Source organism: Microchirus variegatus (assembly GCF_963457635.1).
Source record: "Microchirus variegatus genome assembly, chromosome: 1".
Classification (NCBI taxonomy): Eukaryota; Metazoa; Chordata; class Actinopteri; order Pleuronectiformes; family Soleidae; genus Microchirus; species Microchirus variegatus.
This window is the reverse complement of record NC_139802.1, coordinates 21,957,071-21,980,152: the sequence shown is the minus strand read 5'-3', so window position 1 is coordinate 21,980,152 and position 23,082 is coordinate 21,957,071. Positions and strand designations below refer to the sequence as shown.

Genomic DNA, 23,082 nt, shown 5'->3' with positions numbered 1-23,082 from the left:
CATAAAATTAAACCGAAGAAACACCGGAGCAGTGGTCAGCAACTGGCGGCTCGTGGGCCAAAAGTGGTCCACTAGCATAGCAGATTATTTGTTTATCTTCACAAATATGACATATTTCATCCAGAATTCAGAGCCTTTATTCTGAAAGAAAACATGAACTTATTCAAAGAGCTTCTTTTGCTATACAACTGACAATTAATTGACATATGTGTGGTTTGAAAATGAAGATAAAATACTGCTGTTGTAATCATAGTTCGGAGAGATTAGCATATTGTTAGCCTAATAGCATAGTTGCCTAAGTCATAATTGAAATATCTGTCACATTTCTACTGATAACTCTTGCATTTCGCACCCAAACACGGCCAAAGCTGGTACCGCATACACTGGTTTCCTTATTAAGTTGCCTGCGAAGTTTGAAGACCATCAAGTGAACTGTTGGATGATTATTATGCGATTAACAGACAGACAAATTAAGTAGATCAAATTTGGTCTGAAGCAAACTGAAATATAGGAATAGGAAAATGTTTGAGGATGTAAATAATGCCAAGTGTAAGAGTTAAGCCTTTGAAGAATATTGATATTCTGCTCATGACTTTATGGAAATCCTAAACTGCTTGTTCCCCTTTAATCAGCATTTTTCAAAGTGAACAACAGCGAAGATAAAAGAACATTTTTCTTGAAAGCATTTTTTCCCAAATACAAATATCACCGAGTAAATAGTTTGACATTTTAGGAAACACATATAAATCACCTTCTTTTTTTTCCGCAAGATAAGACTGACCTTCTTCTTCATCGTTATGAGGCGAGATAAAGACGAGGGAAAAATGGGAGGAAACGACTAAATCTTCATTTTTATGTTAATAAAAAAAAAGAAATGCAACCACCAGCAGCGACTGTGGCGAGATAGCGAACAAGCGTTATTGTCCTGAAACTACGAGTACAAGTCGTTGTTTTCGGGTGAACTGTGACCGAAAAGAAAGAAAAATCGGTGCAATAACGTACCCAGAAACACCTTTAATAGAGACACCAGCATGCACACATGCATCCTTTAGCCTCCTGCACATCAGGTGTTCATGTAAAGTCTGAACTCACGCAGAGAACACACACACACACACACACAGAGGAAAAGGGCGTCTTCGCCTTGTCAACAGGATGAGAAGCTGGGAGGTGGAGGCTGGGGGCATCGCTCTCCTCCGAGCCCTGGGATTTCCTCCAGAGGACGGGGGAAAAAAAAGAAAATACAACACCATATAAATAGATTTTCCTTCTCTCAAAAATACTGATGGCCCTCAATGCGGAGGAGGGGAGGGGGGGGGGGCGTATTGAATTTCCTGCTTTCAGTGCTCTCCATGTGTTTGCTTTCATCTGTGTGGATCTTTGTCTCACTGAAGTGTTTTATTGTATTTGTCTCCTGCCTCCCACAGGGCGGTAATGACATTAGCAAAGCTTCCCGATGCACTGTAATATTTTGATAGGAGCTTATTTTTGCATTATAGATTTGACTCCCCCACTCCCCCCCCCCCTTTCCCCAGTTTGTGGGTGTGCTGGGATTGTGATTTAGTAATTTTAGGCTGTGATTCGGAAGGGGGTGGGATGTGTGTGTGAATGCATGGCCACCCTCGTGTGTCCTGAGCATTTGTCTGGTCTGGCTGAAAGGCTGAAACTGACTCTGCCTCTCTCTCTCCCCCCATGTGGTGCCTTCAGGGTGGAAAGGAGCCAGCCGCTCGGCCCGGCGTACAAACTGCAGCTGGAAGAGTGTCTGTCTGCCGGGCAGGTGCCCACCCCGGAGCTCATCCAGGGCTACGTCAAGAAGGTAAGGCTTCTCTCTACAGATGCCAAGATGAAGGTTTTGTCAGTTTGTGCCCAGCAGGGGGTGAGGAGGGATACGAGGGAGGGGGTGAGACAGAGGCTACATCCATTTCAGATCTGTGTCATCACATCATGTGACCATTCAGGTGTACTGGACATTTTTGATCACCTTTTGATTATTATTATTATTGTTATAATTCCTGTTATTGTTACGTTATTGCCCAAGTTATTCACGCATGAAGAAGCAGATAACTCCACCAACCAGCATTTGGATAGTGTACTGCAATTTGCAAAGTTCCATGAATGCATTTCGTAACAACTCCTCTAAGCTTCACTCTCAGCAGAACCCCCCAGTAGTGAAGCAAGTTGCTGATAGATAGAGATAGAGCCAGCAACATTTTCATAAGTTCTAGACCCAGTTTTTTGGGGGGCTAGAAAATAGCGGGTTAGTGTTGACAGCAGACGGATCTGAAGCAGAATTTATGCTTTCAGGCAAAAAGGAGTATGTAAACAGATGTGACGACATAGTCGATTTTTACTGTGTGATTGTAAAAAAAAATAAATAAATAAATTAAATCGTGAAGAAGCCGATACACACCGAAAAAATATCCGACAACGTTGTTGCATCAATGATTGTGATCGATTTTTTAAACATAAAGTGTATTTTCAAACTTCTTAAATGATCGTATGACTAATTAATTATAGTGCGTCCATTACTACAAGGACGCAGCACCAGCAAGTGTTTGGCTAGTGGACTGCAGTTTGCAAGGTTCCCTGAATACATCTCCTATAAGCTGCTTCTCTAAGCTCAAACACAATGTGGACACTGAAGAAACAAGAACATTTACGGGGATCCTTGAATGCCAGAGTGATAAAAAAAACAGAACTGTATAGGCTATTTTCTCAACGGTTTTCTCTAGAGCAGGGGGTGGTCAAATGTATGGCCCGTAGGCCAGAGTCGGCCCATATGAGGAGCCCAATTAGGCATAATATTGTGAAAAGACACTTTGAATTGAATGTAAAACAATGGGAAACATTTTAAGTTGTTGTTTATAGGTTATTATGCTATTAGTTTAATGGTTGGGGCTACTCTACTCTAGAGGCTACCTTTTGTTATTTAAAGAAAAGCTTAAATTCTGCTCTACTTTCTAAGTTTCAAAAATGCTGCTGACTCTGTTTTAGCTTTAAAGCTTCGATACTACGAGGACTTTTACTCTAGGTGGAAAGGAGCATATAACTCATGACACAATGACGCAGTTTACTTACCTTACTGGTTGTTATTATAGGCATAAACTTTCCAGTTTCTGTTTCGTCTCAAGAGAGAAATCCTTATTCTTAGTTTTCATTTGTGTTGTTTTCTTTATTGGTAGAACGCTCTGAAACTAGGACAGAATCAGCTTTCTGATATATGCACATGGTCACAGGTTTTTTTTTTGGATGAATGCAAACGAATGCTTCCTGATACAGAGCTCATACACTCCACTGCAAAAAGATTGTTTTTATGTGAAAACACCATTTTCAAATGAAAAGTCATGGATGTAGCCAGAGATTTGCAGATTCGTGCATCAAATACTGAGCAGCCAAAGCGGAAAGAGAAGAGAAAGTGTTGTTTCCTCAGACTAAGATGTTCCAGCGAGCTGAAATGGCTTTGTTCGCCGTGTCACTCGTGTGCGAAGATTGAAAGCACACAATGTTTGTTTACAACCGCGTTCCAATGAATCAGCCACATGGCTAAAACTGCCAGCGCTGCATGCACCGCTGTCACACTGAAGCCTTTTAATGGCAGCTTGTCACAGAATCCTCGGAGCACAGCTGTCAGCGACATGCTTCGTGTCGGAGGAGTGACAATAAAACGGGGCTTTTCGCGCAGATATAATTGCCACTTTTAAAACCTAATAAAGAGGAACAGGGGGGCGGTGACGACGTGTATATTTCAGGATATGTCAGGTATAAATTAGTGGTAACTTTACAACTTTTGATGTTGTTCCTGCTCCGTCGTTATGAGCCGTGTCAAGAGGCCTCCGACGCCGCTGCTGCTGCTGCGTTTTATGACCTGTTTCCCTTTAAGGCTTTTCAAGCTCTTATTAGCTCCAGGCAAAAGCAACCAACATTGTCAATTTAGCTTTTATAGATCATAATTTTCTTGTCATGAAATGCCACGGTTTAATTCCGAGTGTATTTTGGTGTGAAACTAGCAGCAATTAAAGCAGCTGTGGAGTGGAGGAGCTCAGCAGAAATCTGCATTTTATTTTGGGACAGATTCTGTCCGGTGACAGATTGTGTCCAAGTGCAAGGTCGTCCGATTGTCCAAAAACCACATTCAGAGGTGGTTTAAAACCATGTATGACCACAATCCATTAGGGCTATTAAGAATTATTCATCGTTGGGTTTTGTGGACAAATCAAATCATCATTTCATCATTCCAATTAACATTTTTGAATATTTTCTGATATTTTATGGACAAAATAATCATTAGTTGCAGCGCTACAATCTGTCCTCAGGACAAATTAGAGACTACTGCACTATTTACATTATTTTGCATCACCTGCTTAATTTTTCTAACATAGCATGTGACTTACTAAGCGCACCAGTGTGTCCAGCGCCTACTTCAGTGGTGTTAGGATAAGAAATGCATTGGCAAAAACATCACGCACATTGAGTACGATGGGTATAAAAAAGGTAAAATATGAAATTAATGGATGAAAATAGAGAGAGTGAGACACCTGATTGGAGAAAATAGACCTCTGCATATTTCACCGCCAAGCGACTGAGCACACATTTACATTTGCTTTTTACCTGCCCTTCACACTTGAGCGTCTGCTGAAGCACACTTTCCTGCTGTAATTAGAACGGACGGTGAGGTAATAGCAGGTTTTGAATTTTACCTCAGAGATGAGAGACACTCTGCAATAAAACCGGGCTCTACCTGTGACCCAATTTATTCTTAGGGTTGTTTTCAAACCTCCACCAGACTCCAAACGATTGGGGACTCAGTTCAATTGGGGGTCACAACATTCGGCGGGTCCGTATTCGCTTTCACACTTTTACATGTAAGTGAAACGAACCAAACCTATTCCCCCTACTTCTTACTCAGGAGGACGAGGAGACAAACAATGAACAAGAAAACTCGCTTTTCAGCTGTGCTTCCTTCAAAAATAAGGACAAGTGACCCCAAACTTTTGAACAGTAGTGTATGTTTAGGTGGTCGTTACCCATAATGCCCTGCGTCGTAGACTGCTTCCTGCGATGAGACCTAGGTTTTTTGGCGGACCGGTGTTCGCTTTGTTGATGCGTATCAGAGTCCGGTTTGCTCGACCACACCTCCCTAAAACAAACCGGACTTTACGAGCAAACAAATTAGGGTTTGATTAAGAAGGAGCTGGTGTGAACGCAACCCTTAATATGGTTTGGGGTTAGGGTTAGGGTCTTGAGTACGGGTACTGTAGTGGACTTGTGGACAATTGGGTTAGGGTAAGTGTTAGCATTCACGTCATGCAGGAACCAAACGCCTTTGTTTGTCACTGTTTTTAAAGAATATTAACATAAAAGCACTTGGATGGACGGATAATCCGGTCCAGGGTTTAGACTCCGCCTTTCACCCAGCTGTCAGCTGAGATTGGCTCCAGCCACCCACCACCGCCATGTGGAGGATGAAGCTGTGTGAATGAATGAATGAATATGATTCAAAGAGGAGATGAAATCACATCCTCAGATCTGATACAGACTCAGCTGAGCGGCGAGTCTCACCGCTGTGGGTGGAAACGACGGTGAAATATGTACGAAGCTCGCCTTCCTCTCTCTCTCTGGCTCTCTTGTTGGCGACTGGAGCTCTCCGGTGTAATCTGTATATTACAGACCGCCGTGTTCGGCCTTTGAAGCGTCGCTCCTGGACCTTTCTGTACATGTTGCCCTTCGATTAGTCATGCAACCGCCGTCCTGTAGGACCTCATTACGGCTGGTTATCATTTTAATCTACTGAGCTGGAGGAAGAGGAGGAGAGGGAGGAGGAGGAGGCGATGCTAGAAATCTATTAAAAAAGAAAGTGGACATGGATGAGTGGTGTAGAAGTGAAAAGAAAAGTCCATTCCCTTCAGCCTCTTTTTTCCCTCTCATCTTTTCACCCCCCTCTCATTTTCTTTCCTTCTCCGTCGCACAGTTTCAATCTCTGTTCCTATCCCTCTCTCTCTCCCTTGCTTAATCTCTCTCTCCGGGGGTTTTCATCTTGACCTTCACACCTCTTCTCCTGGTGCCACTTTAATAACTTTCGGGGGGGGGGGGGGGGAATGTGGTCTGAAGTCAAAACTGAAATGGGTTTTTCCTCCGCAGGCTGTTGATATTCCGCGGGCAGAATGAAATGGATGCAGCTTCCGGAATATTTTTCATCAACTTTGTGCGACGCATCAATCTGGTTAATGAAGAGAAAAGTGGTGTGATGCATGGAGTTTCCCCTTTTCCGTTACCTCGAAAACCTCATTTCCTTGACCTGAGGTGGTTCCTCCAGAGCCACGGCCTGTTCATTTACATCCAGAAGATCAGACGAATACTAATTTGCGATTTTGTCCTCTATTTATTCTATTACTCCCCGCCGTGTTCAGAGGGAAATGACTCCTGGAAGACTTCAACAAAGTCTTGTCCTTATTTTATGTCAACCCTTTGACATCCAGACTTCAGTGCGGCTTGGGACACATTTTTCCTTGTGCCGACTGAGCTCCGAGAGAATATTGATCGTGTAACCGACCTGACAAAGATAAAATAAAGTTTCAGGGCAGTTCAGTTCTTCTTTATTAAAGGGCCACTTCTACCTGTTTCTAGAGATAAATGTGTTATTCAATCATCACACGTGTGAATGTGAGATGTGTGTCTCATTCCCACAACAACAGGGATGTTAGGATGGAAAGAAAAATAAATAAAATGGACAAAAAAAAGAAAATAAAAGCCCTACACCTATACTTGGTCAAGTTTTAGGAGTTCAGACTCTGTAATAGAAAATTAATTTAAACAAATACAGAAGCATCGTAATGATTTTAATGTGAAAAAAGTAACTCTAACCACTGATTTACATAAAATGACAAACATCCACTGTGAATGGTTCCAGTAACCAGCGAGTTGCATTCAACGTCCCAGTAAATGGTAAATCCCATTTCTAAACATAAACACTTGGTCAATCACTTATCAGTTTATGCTTATTATCCCTTATTTTTACTTTTTGCTTTGTTGTCGTCGTTAGTACCACAGTTTGAGAACTTACTGTGTTTCAGTCAAGTTTTAGGAGTTAAAGATTTGAAAAGATCCAACTCTGTAATAGAAAATGAATTCAAACAAACACAGAAGCATTTAGTTTATTTAGTTTATTCTTTGTTTGACCAAATAATTAACTGTAACCACCGATCACTATTTACAGTTCCAGAAGGCAGCGAACGACCCCGTTAATAATAAATCCCATTTCTCAACATAAACACTTGATCAATCACTCATCAGTTTATGCTTATTATCACTTATTTTTGCTTTTTTGCTTTGTTGTCATTGTCGGTTCAGGCCATGGTTTTCAGACTGTGGTACATTTAGCACGAGTGTTACGCCAGTTTCCTCTGGTGGTTGGAAAATCAGATAAAAATGGAATAATAATAATAGCTGACTTTGCTTTGGGACACTTAGACACTTTAAGGTAATGTTTGCGATTAAAACATCTGATATGGTCATACAACAAACGTTCAAATTCAAATGGAATGCAAAAACGATAAAATACTTAGGTGTGACTCTAGTAGGAAATATGACAAAATTATATGAAACTAATTACAGGGCACTGAATCAGGAAATTCAAAAAGATATGGAAAGGTGGTCAGTGTTGACATTGGATTTCAGTTCCAGAATTGAAAACATAAAGATGAATGTACGGCCGAGAATCCTATATCTGTTTCAGGCATTACCAACAGAAATTCCCAAATCACAATTTAAAGAATGGGACAAAAAAATCTCACGCTTCATTTGGGGGGGAAGCAGACCCAGGATAAAATACACAACCCTACAGATTCCCAAAGACAAAGGTGGTCTAGCTCTACCAAATCTTTTAGAATATTACTATGCAGCACAAATGAGACCTTTGGTGTACTGGTGTGACTCTGATTACATTGCTAGGTGGAAGGAAATTGAATTAAAAACTGAGGCATATCATATCCACAACATGATAGCAAACAGGGATATATTTAAGAAATATTAGAGGATGCTTCCATCAGTGACTAAATTCATTCTGGATGTATGGTTTACAGTGGTTAAGAAATACAGTTTAGAGAGGGGAATCAGAATCTTAACTTGGGTAGCCCAAGATCCTAAATTTAAACCAGGGGCAAATGACAGCAGTTTTGAACGCTGGACAAATATAGGTATAACAGCACTGTGTACAATGATTGACGGGGCAAAATTAAAGATTTTCAGAATCTCAAGAGGGAATATGGATTGGAGGATATTGACAGGTTTAGGTATCTCCAAGTTAAAGATTTCTTTGAGAAAGAAATCAAACCAGATCTTCCCCAAGATCTGAATAAAGTGACTGTAACATTATGTAAGGCATATAAAAATAACACTGGGAAAGTGATTTCCTTATTATATCAAGGCCTAGTGAATAACAGAGGAACCTCCAAATGATATATTCGAGACAGATGGGTAAAAGAGAGTAAGACACCGCTAACAGAAGAGGACTGGTATAACATATGTGATATACAGCGAACCACCACAAGCTCCAGGATGTGGAAAGAATTCTGCTGGAAAAATATAGTCAGATTCTTTATTACTCCTGAAATTAAGAACACATTCTTATCCACACAACAAGCATGCTGGAGACAATGTGGGGAACAGAAAGCAGGACATACACATATTTTTTGGGAATGTAGTAAGGTAAAAAAAATACTGGAATGATATATGGGTTGAATTGGGGAAAATACTGGGATATAAACTACCAATGTCATTTGAGGTGTTATATCTTTGTAACCTGACAAGGAATAATGTACTGTGTGAGGACAAATATTTGGTCAAAATACTTCTGGCTGCGACCAAGAAGGTGAACACTAGGAACTGGTGTCTTGAAGGCTCCCCCACTTTGAGGAGCTGGTTGGATACAGTCGAGGAGATATACAATATGGAAAAACTCACATATATACTGAGACTCCAACAATTCAGTTCAACACTAAATGGGACAAATGGACAACTTATAAATCTCACTGCCGAGATGCCACTGGAGACTCTGAATGTAGTTGAACTCATTGAAATTCTACGACAAAAGTCCTGTATCCCTCTGACACTGCTGTTTCTTTGTTGTTTTGATGTTCTCTTTGAAATTAAATAAAAAATGTGTTAAAAAAAAAAAAAAAAAAACATCTGATATGGATCAAACATGTTCATGTTGTTTTTGAGTAGTTAGCCCTGAGGAATCCGCCTAAAAATGAAAAAGGCGTTTAAATTTAAGCGACAAAAAGAGCACAACTGCGTCTCTCTGTGCACAGCCTCCACTAAATTCCAGAATTTCATCTCGAGCTGGATTATTGAAAACCAGGAAGAGACATTATGTGACATGATGTAAACCCCGACATGACCCTGGCAATCATCTCTAGATTGATTTACCAGCCCTACTCTAATTTTTTCATGTACTCTACACATTTTTATCAAATGTGGTGAAATTATAATAAAATAATATTGGTAACGACAGTAAAAAAAATACATTAAATTATCACGGCCCTCGATTTGAATTCTCCGTCTCCCCCCTGTCCCTCTCTCTCGACTGCTCACATTAGCATTAAATGAGATACAACCCTTGCTTTTCTTTTATCTCGGGCAATTCCATTTCAATATATTGGTCGGGAGGAATATGATGTGCGAGGCGCTCGCCGATATTAAACAATACGCCAGGAAACATTGTGACTGTTTTTCCAATTTAATTTCATAGTGAATAACCTGCAATTTGATTTGATTTTTATTCTCTTCCCTCAAAATAGAGACGAGCGCCTCCACCTCCTCCTGCTCCTCCTCCTCCTCCTCCTCCTTCTCCTTGGCAGGTGGGAGGGGGGGAGCACAAGGGTTGTGGGACGCAGAGAACGGAGAATGATAATGATGTCATTTGAAACGCTGATGGTGAACATTTCAATCTCGTTTTGTGGCAGAATCCTAATATTGACATAAAAAAAGCCAGACAATAAGAAAGCAGGGAGGGAAGGAGGGAAGGATGGAGGAAAGAGTGGAGCGTTGAATTTGGAATGTGGCCCAGGCCTGACATGGGTCTGTGGCCGCTCCAATCTAATCAACAGCTGTATGATTGTAAAAAGCTGCTGGAGAGGAACGAGAAGGAAAAGCCCGGACAGATGCAGACAATCTGAAATCCCGTTTCTCAGTTTAGCTCATTTTAAATTGTGTCTTAAATTATTTTTTATTATTATTATTGTTATTATTATTATTATTATTATTATTATTAATAATAATAATAATAATATAATTTTTATTAATATTAATAATAATAACAATAATAAGAAATAGTATTACATTCAACATGAAATTATACATAAGCTTGTCCAGTGTTATTATTGATGTAATTCTTTGATTCTATTTCATATTGCTGTCTGTTTTGATGTGATTTATAGATGAATTCAGCTTCACAAATATGTTTTTGTGTGAACTATTTATCATCACCTATGAAAACAAATTTTCATTTTGAAATGTTGTGCCAAATTGTCGTACGTTGCACGTACGACAATTGCACGTAGGAAGTATGTATTACTATAGCAGGAGCTGAAGAAGACTTTCAGTTATGGTAATTGTTTTGATTCAACTTGTAATTGGTCAGAAAATATTAATACAAATTATTAATTATTTTCAAATATTGATTTGGTTATTTATTTTCTTAAAAACCCTTGCACGGGGCACCATTATGTTGTGGTTCAACAATAGTGGCAATAATTTGATTGATAAAAATAAAGTAATAAACATTAATTAATTTGTTTAATAATTAATTAACTTTAGATTGGGGCACCACCCTGAAATCAGGGAATTGACAATCAATCTATGCCTTTCAAAATCAGTCTAAATAATCACTGTAATTGACTATATCAAAGATATCCCAATTGAACAGTAATGAAGGTATGAATCCGAGCACTGACCCCTCGCAACCACCGTTTGTCACAATATTCATGTACAAAAGACACAGTAAGTTCCTTTAAATGAACAAAAGTAACAATTTATTAAATCAAATAACAAAAATCAATGAAACAATTTGATTCATCAACATTAAGTATCCAAGGTTAATTGAATGATCTAAGTCAATGAACATTAAAGCATAATGATAACTTGGTGATTTTAATCAATAAATCCTACTTGCTAAAGCTAAAATCACACAACTATATACAACATAAACACCAGTGTGTGTGTGTGTGTGTGTGTGTGTGTGTGTGTGTGTGTGTGAACAGGAAGAGATAAGATAAGAGAAGGGAGTGACGTGGTTGATGGTCACTCCCCCTTTGGGACCAAAATGGTGGAGCATGCGCAGTAGTTGTGACTGTTCGCCCCCTGGTCATCTGAGTTTGAGGCCCCTCCCCTAAGCTATTGGGACATTTCTTAAGTGGTAAATGTTGCCTTGCCACTAAAATGAATAAAAACGTTACTGTTTTGTAGTTTCATGTATTTAATACTTGCTGAAAATTCTGAATACACTGCAGTGTAGACCAAAAATGTAGATTGGAGAGATTGTTGTTCATTAACTTGTCAGGAAAGATAAGCAATTCTTTTGTTTAATTTATTCATGAAACGGTTTTATTTTGGCAGATGAAGGGGAAAAAAGTTAAAAATCAGCTTAATATTAGATATTTGACCATTGTCAGTCATAGTAAATCCATCTACCTTTCGTCTAAAACCTAAATCTAAATTCAACAGCAGCTTCTCCTCCAACATATTCAATTGTAAATGCATTTCAGTCGGCAGATGCGGCAAAAATACTTTACATTTCTCTGTCACTTTCTCATTTACCAGACTAATTGTTTAGTCTGCGAAAAAATAATGTTTGTTTGGAGCCCAAACCCCCAAAGACAGATGAAAATAAGCAAATCTCCACATTTTCTATTCTCTGTCTCATCATTTCAGCTTTCATCAAATCAAAACCGTCAGAGTGGAAAGGAGAATATTGTCTTTTCCTTTCCAGTTTTGAATTTTTATCTTGTGTCTTGGTCCTAACAGCAGATCCAGGATGCTGCCGACCAGGGCGTGAAGTTTGTGGGATTCGTCCAGGAACCCTACGGGGCCCCGTGTACCACAATCAGAGAACCAGACACCCCGTCCCTGTCGCTGCACTCCAGCCCCAGCTCGCTGCTTGGTTCCCTGGGCACCTGCAGCCCCTCCAACCCCTCCAGCCCCATAAGGGACCACGCAGAACCTGGAGCAGAGGCCAAGGACGGGGACGAGGGAGCGTCGAGTGCGGGAAACACGGAGAAGCGTTCAGATGGAGGAGCGGAGGTCAGTCAGGACGAGGCGTCACCTGCCACATCTCCGGTATCGGAATTAGACCTGGAGCTGAGGGAGGAGAGCTCGCCGTGTCACAACAACAACAAAGATGGCGCCGCGGAGACCAAGGAGAGGCCGAGATACCGACTGCGGAGAGGCGATGGTGAGTGGTCTCCATGGTTACATGGCCGTAAACAAACATGAAAATGCAGCATTTTATTATTTTTACTTGGCTTAAGATTTGTATTTCAGATTGTTCTACACATTTGACACGTTGTGTGGATAGATTAAAGGGACAGCACCCTAATTTCATTCACCCTAAGTGATTTAACTATATATGGTGTTTAAATTAATACATATATTAGTCCTTTATCAGTCCGGCAGTCTCTGCATTTAACTTGTCTACTAGAAACCGACTGACCAAAAAAACAAAGACGTGCATGACGTCATGTTTACGTGACTCCCGATTGCTAAAATCAGTCTCTAAAGTAACGCTAAACTTTAAAAACAGAGGCACACATACGCAGTACACAGGTACGCTGGTTATTTGTAGCGCTGCTCTTTTCCTTTGATAAACAGACCACTCCAGTTCGACTATGGAGGCGCTAACGTCGCTAAAGGAGTTGGGAGTCACGTAAACATGACGTCACAAGCGTCTTTTTCCGGTCAGGCGTCATGGAAACACGTCATGTGTTAACTTTGGCGCCGTTAACCAGCACTAACAATTGTGTTGCAAACATGCTAAATATGTTTGTTTCAGTGTGTTAGGGTTAGCAAGAAATTCACAGGTTTTCCTTCTAACTGCAAAAAACAATCCTTTGACGTTTGAACTTGATTCCGCGTCATGTTTAAACCTCCAGGTTTGCTCATTTCACATTTTTTGCGACTTCTAAACGCAGGACATTAGTCATATGACATTTATGTCACGTGACATTTGTCTCCCTGCAGTTTAAATACTTCTTGTGTTGGCAACGATGTCTCATTTAGCTGATGTGACCGATCTCACACAAATGAACGGAAACAGACAGTGTCGGTGATTATTTCAACATTAAAAACCATTTAAATCTGTTTAATTCTTCACAAAATTAATTGAAGAATGATTAATCGTGAATTAATTTTAGAAATGTGGAAATATGACTGAAAACATTAGAGTCTGTTGACTTGTTTGACTTCAGAAACATTGGCAGAAGTGAATTTTGCAGTGACAATAAAAGGATTTTATATTTTTATACTTCTTATTGTATCTCTGTGGCTCCCTGACACCACAGAGGAGCAGCATCTCTTCCAGACACAGTGCCCCACAGTCGCTAATCCCTGAAGTACGCTGTCAGCAGTGTTTCCTAAGAAATATATCCTGTACATGTCCTAATAACCCAGTTATTCACAGAGAGAGACGAGAGCCTTTTTCAAAGACATCATCTCCTGGTGCTGTGCTGTGAGAAAATGTCAACAGCGAACGCCTCAAAAATGCCTTTTTATTTATTTTTCCGTTAAACGGTTGGACTGAACCTTTAAAAATAAAGATTTGAAGCTGCCGGGGCTGCAATTAAAGGTCAAAATCTCCGACTGTAAAAATTTAACAGGGTTTTTTTTTTTTCTAAATGACACGAGACCTGCTCCTGGTACACAAATCCAGCGTCCCCTCAACAAATTCAGCAGCACGGCATAAAAGCGGGAATGATAATTATGGTAATTAAAGGTCAGCGCTTCAAACTGTGAAGAGCTGTAGCCGCTGCTGCGTCACTCGGGGGTTCAGTGGATAGATCTCAGGCTGGTGAGGCGCGGTTCGGCTTCTTCTGGATTAAAGGGATAGTTCTGCTTATCTGAACTATCCCTTTAAGAGTTTGTGTAAGAGTCTTTACAACAACAACACAAGACACAGGTCAACTTATACACGACCATTCAAAAGTTTGTTGTGTTTTCCAATAAAAGTCACACTTTTATTAATCAAAAAGCTGTAATGATTTTTATACAAAATAATAATTTAGCTTTTGTCAAAGAACCAGCAAAACTGTTTTCAGCTGTGCTAACATCATTGCACAAGGGTTTTCAAGGGTTTTCTATTCATCAATAGCCTTCTAACACCATTAGCAAACACAATGTACCATTAGAACACTGGAAATGGGCCTCTATACACCTATGTACATATTCTATTAAAAACCAGACGTTTGCAGCTAGAATAGTCGTTTACCACATTAACAATGTATAGAGTGTATTTCTGATTCATTCAAAAAAAAGTGCTTTCCCTTTTAGTTTAATCAAGCTTGGTTCATAAAATGTCATAATCTGTTTCCCAAAACCTCAGTTTTCAGTGTATGATTTATTTGTTTTATATGGAGCAAAAAAAATAGAAGAAAATATTCACTTTGAAGAAGCTAAAAACTTGTTTTTTTTCATTCTTAAAAAAAAAACTTTGTTAAAAATAGTTGAAGATTCATTTAGTATCCGATTGACAAATATCAGCACCCTGTACCATATTTTAACATCATTTGAACCAACTTACATAAACACACCTCAGCAAAAAAGTACTCAAATTTTTTACATCGGGATTTAATTTGTGAAATTTAGGAAACATGACACGGTTCAACGTTCACTTTCACTCGTTTTTATGAAGAAAAAGAACCAAAAAAAACACTCTCATTTTGTGACTTCTGCACAATTGTTGCTACGACTAATAACGCATTATAAAATGAATCATAACTTTGACTCGACAACACATAAGACCTATGTGACCTATAAACACACACCCCCAGGATGTCCATTTAAGGAGTTGTGTATTATTCCCACAGCAAATGTACTATATGTGCACTAAAGGTTAAAACATCAAACTGATAAAACATCTTGTCGTCATAAAGACAGGTCTGTAAATCCTTGAAGTTTTAGAAGGCCTTTTTAAATGTCTCTTTATTCATTCATTTTGCATTCAGTAAAAAAGGGTTGTGAATTAACTAGACCCCTAAAAGTGAACTTAACGTTAAAAAACTTCATCACAACTTTCACAAAATAAAGATACTGAATTAAGAAAGTATTTTACAGGACAACAAAAAATGTAAGTATTTTGAAGGCATTTTCCTCATCTTCCATTAAGAGCTTGTACCTTGTGTCATCATCTCTTCTCCTGTCACGTTCACACCTTCCGTGACCTCTTTAAACCACAACCAGCCGCTGATCCCAGATCCTCCGGCTTCAGTTGGACCATCCTGTAAACCCCGCGGCTTCAAACTTGACAGCATCTATAATCTTTAGCCAATGTCTGGCTCAGTGTCGTCTCTCCGTTCCTTTTGGCCGTTTGTGCTGAAGAACAGCTTGGTGCCGCAGATCCCCCCTCTCCAAACAACTTGGCAAACTGCGGATGTTGTCATTTCTCGCTGTTGCCTCAATCTTACGCGACAATGTGTCGCCTTGGGGGGGAGAATAATCCTTTTTCATCCCTTACACGAAAAGGATCATATTAAAGCTGTGGTGCTAAATTAACTGTACACTCACACGACGTCGATGAAGCAGGGAGTTACATTTGTAACGCATTTTTTTGCGTGTATTCTGTGTTTCAACTTTATTTCGGATAAACAGATGGCGACGCCCACAAACGATCCTCCTCCTCCTCCTCTTACAGACTCTCGAACACGTCTGAGTGTATAATGTGCAAACTGTGCATTAGACTCCCACAGGGAGCGTTAACGTCGGCGTGCGTGCGTTCGTGTGCGTCTTTATATACTTTCTGTACATGTTGTAATGCGATTAGGCTCAAAACACCTATGACTGCCTGATGCATAATGAATGCTCTGTGGTGTGTGTCTCTGTGTGTGCGTCTTCTTCTGTTGCGTGCAGTAACACACACTTGGCGTGACAGCAGACCACAGCCCACTGGTCCATCTGGGCCTCCCTACAGTGCATTTTGCAGCGAGATAATCCCCCAGTGCCTCGTCCTCTTCCTCCCTCAGCTTCACAGCTCTCTCTCTCTCTCTCTCTATCGCTCCACACTTTCATGCTGAATCTGAATGCCAGCAGCAGTGACAGTCGGGGCGGTACAGACGCCTGCCAAGCTCCCATGTTCCTCTCTGCTAATGCCCAGTCTGCCAAGAAGGCCCAAGAGCCTCGTACTTGTCCGCGCTTAATCCTCAGATCTCGAGGTGAGCCGCTGTGAAAGCTGCCGGTAGCGAAAGTCCCCGACCACTCGTCCTTTAGCTGATAAAACCCCCGACGCTGTCGCCATCACCGGGACTGGAGCTAGAACCCGGGCATGGAAAGTGAGCCTTTAAGAGAGGAAGGACCTTGAGATGCTCGGATGGATTTTTAGGGAGGGAGAGCAAATGAAAAGTGAAGCATGACTGTGGTGTGTCATAAAAGTCAAATCCAGATGAAACTCATTTACAGGAAGTGAGAAAGTGCTCCGAGGGAGATTCTATTCTTACATTTTTATGAAGATGCAGAGGAAACATTGAGAGGGAAACGACTAAACCAAAGATAAAACCGATTAATATTTGTGTGGTTTTAAAGGAACTTAAATTAATTTAGATAACTGCGACTATAGAGGTCGACAGATATTTTCTATTTTTAGGAAGCCAGGCAGTCGATGGATTAGCGACACTCGCAGTGTTTTTGGCAGTAACACTCACTCAGCTCACATTTTTCCACAAACATTATTAATATCAATCGTTTTTGGCTTTTATGGCCCACGTTCTTCTGCCCGTTTTTGTCTGTTTACGAGCTGCTTAACACTAAAAATAAACTTGGGATTTTTGATTATAAAAAAATGTCCTGTAAAAGAGGTCCAAGGAGGAAATAATGAGATTTTTGGTGATAATCAAATCCAAAAAAAGCATGGAAACTGCACCAAGTGCTTTCTCCAGTTTGTTGAATCCAGTTAGCAGTGAATAAATATCTGTAAAATCTGTAAAAGGTTCATCTTTAACGTCGTTTTTCAGTCATTATAATATTGTTTGACGTTTTCTCACCAAGAGTAGAGGAGAAGGCATTCTTTTTTTTGTTGTTTTTTACGTTAAATCATTTCAAATTAATCTCAAAATCTGCCTATTTCTCTATGTTTTTTTATACTTAAGTAAAAGTCTTAAAGTAAATGACATTTGCTGTACTTAAGTATCAAAAATAAGTTTCTGATATAAAATGTACTTGAGTTTTAGAAGTAAAAGTATTAAAATAAAGTGAGCGGAGTTATCTTCCAACTGGAAGTTTGTGAGTTCAATTCCTGTCTCTGCTCCAAGTCCATACTTACATTTACATACTGTAAATGTGAATACAGACCATAATACCAACTCTTCTTCTTCTGATTGTATTTGGTAGTAATGAGAAACAAAGATAGTTTCGAGGAAATGTAGTGGATTAAAAAAAAAAAGTAAAAGTACAGATATGTGAGATTTTGTACTTATAAGTACAGTAACAAAGTATTTGTACTTTAACAGCCTGGTGGGGAAAAAAAGAAAGTGATTACACAGTGTAATGAGACAAATATAATGATTCCCTATGAGCCTTGTGTTCACCGTTATTCTCTCGAGATGTCGAGTTGTCATGACGAATCAATTTATGGCAACTAAAGAATTGTTATGTGAGCAGAACCTCCGAAGAGAACAGCATTTTTATGAAATCTGATTCATAAATGTTCAGGCCAAATGAGACACAGTCCACAGTTTGGAGTCATCATATTGGAGTTGATAGACTTCCCTGGCTGTAATGTTTGGTATCGGACGTGGGGAAAAAGTCGTCGCTGAGGAGGATTAACGCACAAACTGTTAAAGGGGAAATAAGTAGTTTATAGTGCCATCTAGAGGAGAGGCTGAAATTTACAACAAAGACCTGCTGCTCTGCTCACCCCCTCCCTTCCCTGAGCGCTACAGTATCCTCAGCCGGTCAAATGTCGTCCTCGTCGTCTTTCTCCGTGTCAGCAGATGAGGTTCATGAGGCGAGGGAGAGGGCGGAGCTACCGCGGCCGTAGCAGACGAAGCGGAGAGAGAGGAGGCGGGACTTCTGCTACAAGTAAAGAGACGCTTGATTTGTTCTCTCGCGTTTGTCCTTACAGGCTCCGGTAGAAACATGGCGAACTTTTTGAAACACTACGAAAATTAAACAAAAACTATTATACAGCGACTAGACAATGCAGGAGCACATAATATGTATAAAAAAGTGGATTTTGGGTTATATAAACCCATAAATACTACACAGTGTCCCTTTAACACAAAAAAAAATCTTTTTTTGCCAAACAGATGCATGTTGAAATTGACTTTGTTGGGTTTTTTCCCGAGGTTTTGTTTCGCCATATTGTCTTTGCTGTAACCAGAGTAACATTGGCAGGCCTGAGGCTGTGTGTGAGTGTGTGTGTGTGTGTGACTGTTCCGCTGTGATTCGACTTTTCCTTTTCCTCAAGAGTGACAAATGATAAGATTTAGGGAATTTGGTGGCCAGCTGTCACATCACTCAGACAGAGCCAGACAAGAGACGGTCATATAAATGATTCATCTCTTCCTGGGTGTCTGCCGGACGGACGGACGGATGGACGGACGGATGGACGGCTGCAGGAAACGAGGCAACTGAGCCGTGACTCCCTCACTGCCACTTTCAGCACCCAGCGTCAAAGTGTGTCTCTCTGTGTGTGTGTTTTTATGTGTGTGTGCGTGTGTGTGGGTGGACAGGAGGCGGCGGGTGGCTGCGCTGCACATTCTGCTCATCCGTCTGGTTCACTTGTGGTATGACAGTCTCCGACATTTGCATCCGAATGAAAACGGAGGGGGGTGAACTGTAACCGTGCTGGATATGAATCACTTTCTTGCCTTCCTGATTCAAACTTCACTCACATCTCTCTTTTTTTTGCCGTAGCCAAGCAGAGCAAATATTTCACTCCCATCACGTCACAACAAATAAAAGCCGTTCCACTCTGATTCGGTGAGGGGAGAAGTGACATACGCCACCCGTGCTTCTCTCACGAGTCTCGCTGCCTTATGTATATTTCTGCTTGATGTAAACAACGGTTAGCAGCAGTGCTTTCTTTTTTTAATGCATTATTCAAACTTATGCTATTAACTGAATGTGTAACAATGAAACTCTTTCAAGTGCAGCAACACACGGCAGACTTACATCTCTTCGGTGAAAGATTAAAAGGAATACGTGAGCGACGTGGAGCACGAATGCGATCAAATCTCTTCACGTTTGTTCACAGGTCTTCACAGGTTAGCTGTTGTTTCTTCGGTCTGGATCTATGGTTAACCACGCCCCCTCATTTGCATACAATGATTGTAAATGGAAAAAGAGCCTGGAAATAAATAAAAGTGTAATTAGCAAATAAAAGTTCCCTGAAAAGAATAATCGTATTTATTTATTTATGGGGTTTTTTTTCTGTTTTTTTTTTTATTCATGTTTTTCTTTCTTTCATTCTTTCTTTATTTAATCAATAAAATAATTAATTAAGTAATTACATAATTCATTAATTGTGACTGAGATGGCTCTCCATAGAAGACTTTTGCTCATGATATGATATATACGTACGATAGTTTCTCCTATATATGTATATATGTATATGTGTATGTATATGTATATGTATATGTATATGTATATGTATATGTATATATGGATCCCATGGAGTTATAGGAAACCAGAGATTAATACAAAACAAATGCAGAATTGCACCGCATACATCTTTATTTCCTCCTTCAAAGTCCTAAAAAAAAATTAGGAGTTGCATAATAGGATAATAAATGGAGGTTCTTTCGTACATACATTGAATAATGCCGACGTACAAAATAATGAAATATCCCATATCTGGAGTCTTTAACACAAAGTTATGTAAAGGATACAACAGAATGGGATCATGGTTTGAGTTTTAAACAGATTTTGTGTCATTAAAGCTTTATTTGTTGCCTCACACCATAGCTTTTTCCACTCTGTTAATATTACCTTTGTCCAGATTGAGTTATTTTTCTTTCAATTCTCACCAACTGGAACAAGAAAAAGTAGCTGGATAGATACTGGGAAAGCAGATAAAATAGAGCTTTTGCATCCATATACTAAATTTATGTTGGAAAGAACTGATTATCACGACGATTATCACAAGAGTTGTTGTTCTGTTTCTTCAGGAGTGGAACTGCTCGCCCTCTACAACCACCCGCCCGTCAGAGAGGGTCAGGCCAAGTACTACACCGTCAAGGTGCCGCTGCGGGTTCAGAACTGCGACGACGGCGTCAAAGGCGTGGAGGCCAACTGGCTGGATCACATGACCCAGCACTTCAACAACGGCGCCTCGCTGGTGGACGGATACTTCTACCTGGGCAACGTCAACGGTGAGTCAGGGCGAGGTGTGAAGTTTGTCGCCTTTTTTTAAATATCCACACGTGTAGTTAAGGTTACAGCTAACACACTGTCGGAAAAGACATTCAAATGAAAAGGTCACAATGTACAAAAGAATACATAATTTAACCAATTATAATGAAGCTCTGGCTTTTTATTATCCCCCTTTCTTGGTTTCTAATAAGATTCTCTTAAAGCTCAGAAATATTACCCATTAAAAACTGAATTAGCGGTGAAATTGTTTGAATCTTGGCATTCATTTTCAATCTGAAAGTAATTGGAGCACGTTTGACTGATGCAGTAGAGGATATAGTTACCTTCTTATGTTATTTCAAGATTAACAGTTTTTTAATGTTACTTCTGAGTCAAAGTGCTTGGTCCACTCATCATCAGACCCACAGAGAATCCGCTGTTCTATCTCATGATTCTGGTAAAGTTGAGTCTTAAAAACACCTGCCAACAAAGAAAGAATGGCACACAGCTCTTTTCCATTTAGCAGAATTATTAAGCAAAAACCAGTGTGCGGCATCTGCTCTGCATCTGTTTCCGAGCGTCTTTGAGAATCTCGATTGTTCATCACATTAAAACATGAAGTGCTGAAACAAAGTACGGCCCAGATATTCCTCTCAGGAATATGTGGCTCAAACTGGAGCCAGAAATCCTCTATCACAGAAAATTACGGGATGCTAATCTTGCTCTTTGTGTCAAGAGGCATCTTCAGGCCTGACACCACCGACAATAAATTGGCTCGATTAACAATCGATTATAGCTTCAGAGATGCTAAATAACACAACGTTGGCCCTTCTATCGTGAGTTCTCTTCTGGTCCATCTTCATATTTTGCCATCAAAACTGCACAGTTTCCATGCACATGCCATGGGACCAAGAACCCTTTTAAAACCCTTTCTTCAGGAAAGGGTTTTTCAGAAGCAAATGGTTCTAGGTAGAACCTCAGCCCTTGTAGAAGAACCCTTTTGGAACCCGTCTTTCTAAGAGTCTACTTGGGAAGTACGTACTTGGAGTATGTAAGTACACAGATGTATGCATATTGAGACATCCTATTATTATGATTACAGTTAGGGTTGGGGTTAGGGTTTCACACATGCGTAGAATAGATCAGGTTTTTGGTACGGATCAGATAGGGTTCTTATTCTCATGATACATGAAAACCAAACTGTTTTCATTTTATTGCAATTATACACTTTTACTACTTATGGGTAGTATACTGAATTCCTGCCAATAAAGCTCCTTTAATGTCACACCCTGGACCTGTAAAAACAACATCCAAAGTCAGAACACGGTCACGTGCCACACGTCCACTGTGGATAGAGACTGTTAGCAAAACTCCTTGGAAGTATTAAAGAAAACTGAAGCAGTGCATCATCTTTTTTTTTTGTACTGACAATAGAAGAGTGTAGGCTCCATCTCTCCAGCGTGTTGTGTACGCTTGACTCCATGATTCTTCATTTCGACGGGGATACTTTAGGAGCTGAGGTTTCGCAGATCTGTTTCTGTCTCACACTATTTCATGTCGGGGGGGGGGGGGGGTCTCTCCTCCTCCTCCATCAGAGTGTGGCAGCTCTGTGCTTCACTGTGACACTGGAGGAATAATCCAGCCCAAGTAAATAAGAGCCATAATTCATTAGTCTGGGAAAGTGAACGCCTCAGCAGCTCTGAAACACAGATAATTAACCTGATAACAAATTAGTGCCTCCTTGCATATTTTATGTCCTGAGAATGGAGTAATGAAGTGTATTATTGTGATTACATTTTATTCTGCCTATTAAAGCCCTCTAACATATTTAGCATTTTTCATGCGCCGGTAAGATACGCGTCTCCTGAACGGTGAAATTACTGCGTAGACTAGAAAGCAGATTGACTCCATTATGAAACTGTCTCTCTTTGACTTATTTGACCGAATTCTGCGCTCATGGCTACAAGCTCCGGCTCTGCAGAAAAACCGACAACTTTACAGAGGTTGAACTGCTGCACTGTTTGTGGATTTCTGGTCTGCCGAGAGCAGCTGGCGCTACGACTTCAAAGCAGCATCCCGTTTGTTGTTAGCAGCTAATTACATCAAACAGCCGTGCAGCTCGGGGCTTGAGAATCAGTATCCGATCCTGAATATTTAGGAATTTCTTCTGGCGAGACAGTCCGAATTCACAATGAGGTGCTCGAGACAGGGGGTAGGAGGCCGGTTCGAATTCTGGACACTTCCAAGGGCAAGAAGTTGACAGGTGGAAGGACACTGGGCTCACTGATTGACATGTGCTGTTGGATGATGAGATTGTGGTTTCAGACCTTGTCAATTACAGTTACTGTACACTCACTGCTTACGTCTGACCGGACAACTACGCAAATATCTAATCAGCCAATCACATGGCAGCGAGCACACAGTTGAAGAGGGTTTGCTGAAGTTCAAAACAAGCATCAAAATGAAAGTGCTGATCTGATGAGTATTTCAGAACCTGCTGAGCTACTGGAACCATTTCTAAAGTTTACAGAGAAT

General features: G+C 40.3%; 1 protein-coding gene across 1 annotated transcript in view; it reads left to right on the top strand.

The window, feature by feature from the left end:
• Positions 1-23,082, top strand: part of rftn1b (raftlin, lipid raft linker 1b) — a gene marked incomplete at its 3' end in the record, with an annotated part of 118,307 nt that overhangs the window by 60,375 nt on the left and 34,850 nt on the right. The window contains exons 3-5 of the mRNA XM_083888575.1: positions 1,705-1,813; positions 12,019-12,445; positions 20,364-20,567. Coding sequence (XP_083744701.1) covers positions 1,705-1,813; positions 12,019-12,445; positions 20,364-20,567 — 740 coding nt within the window. The remainder of the gene's footprint in view (positions 1-1,704; positions 1,814-12,018; positions 12,446-20,363; positions 20,568-23,082) is intronic.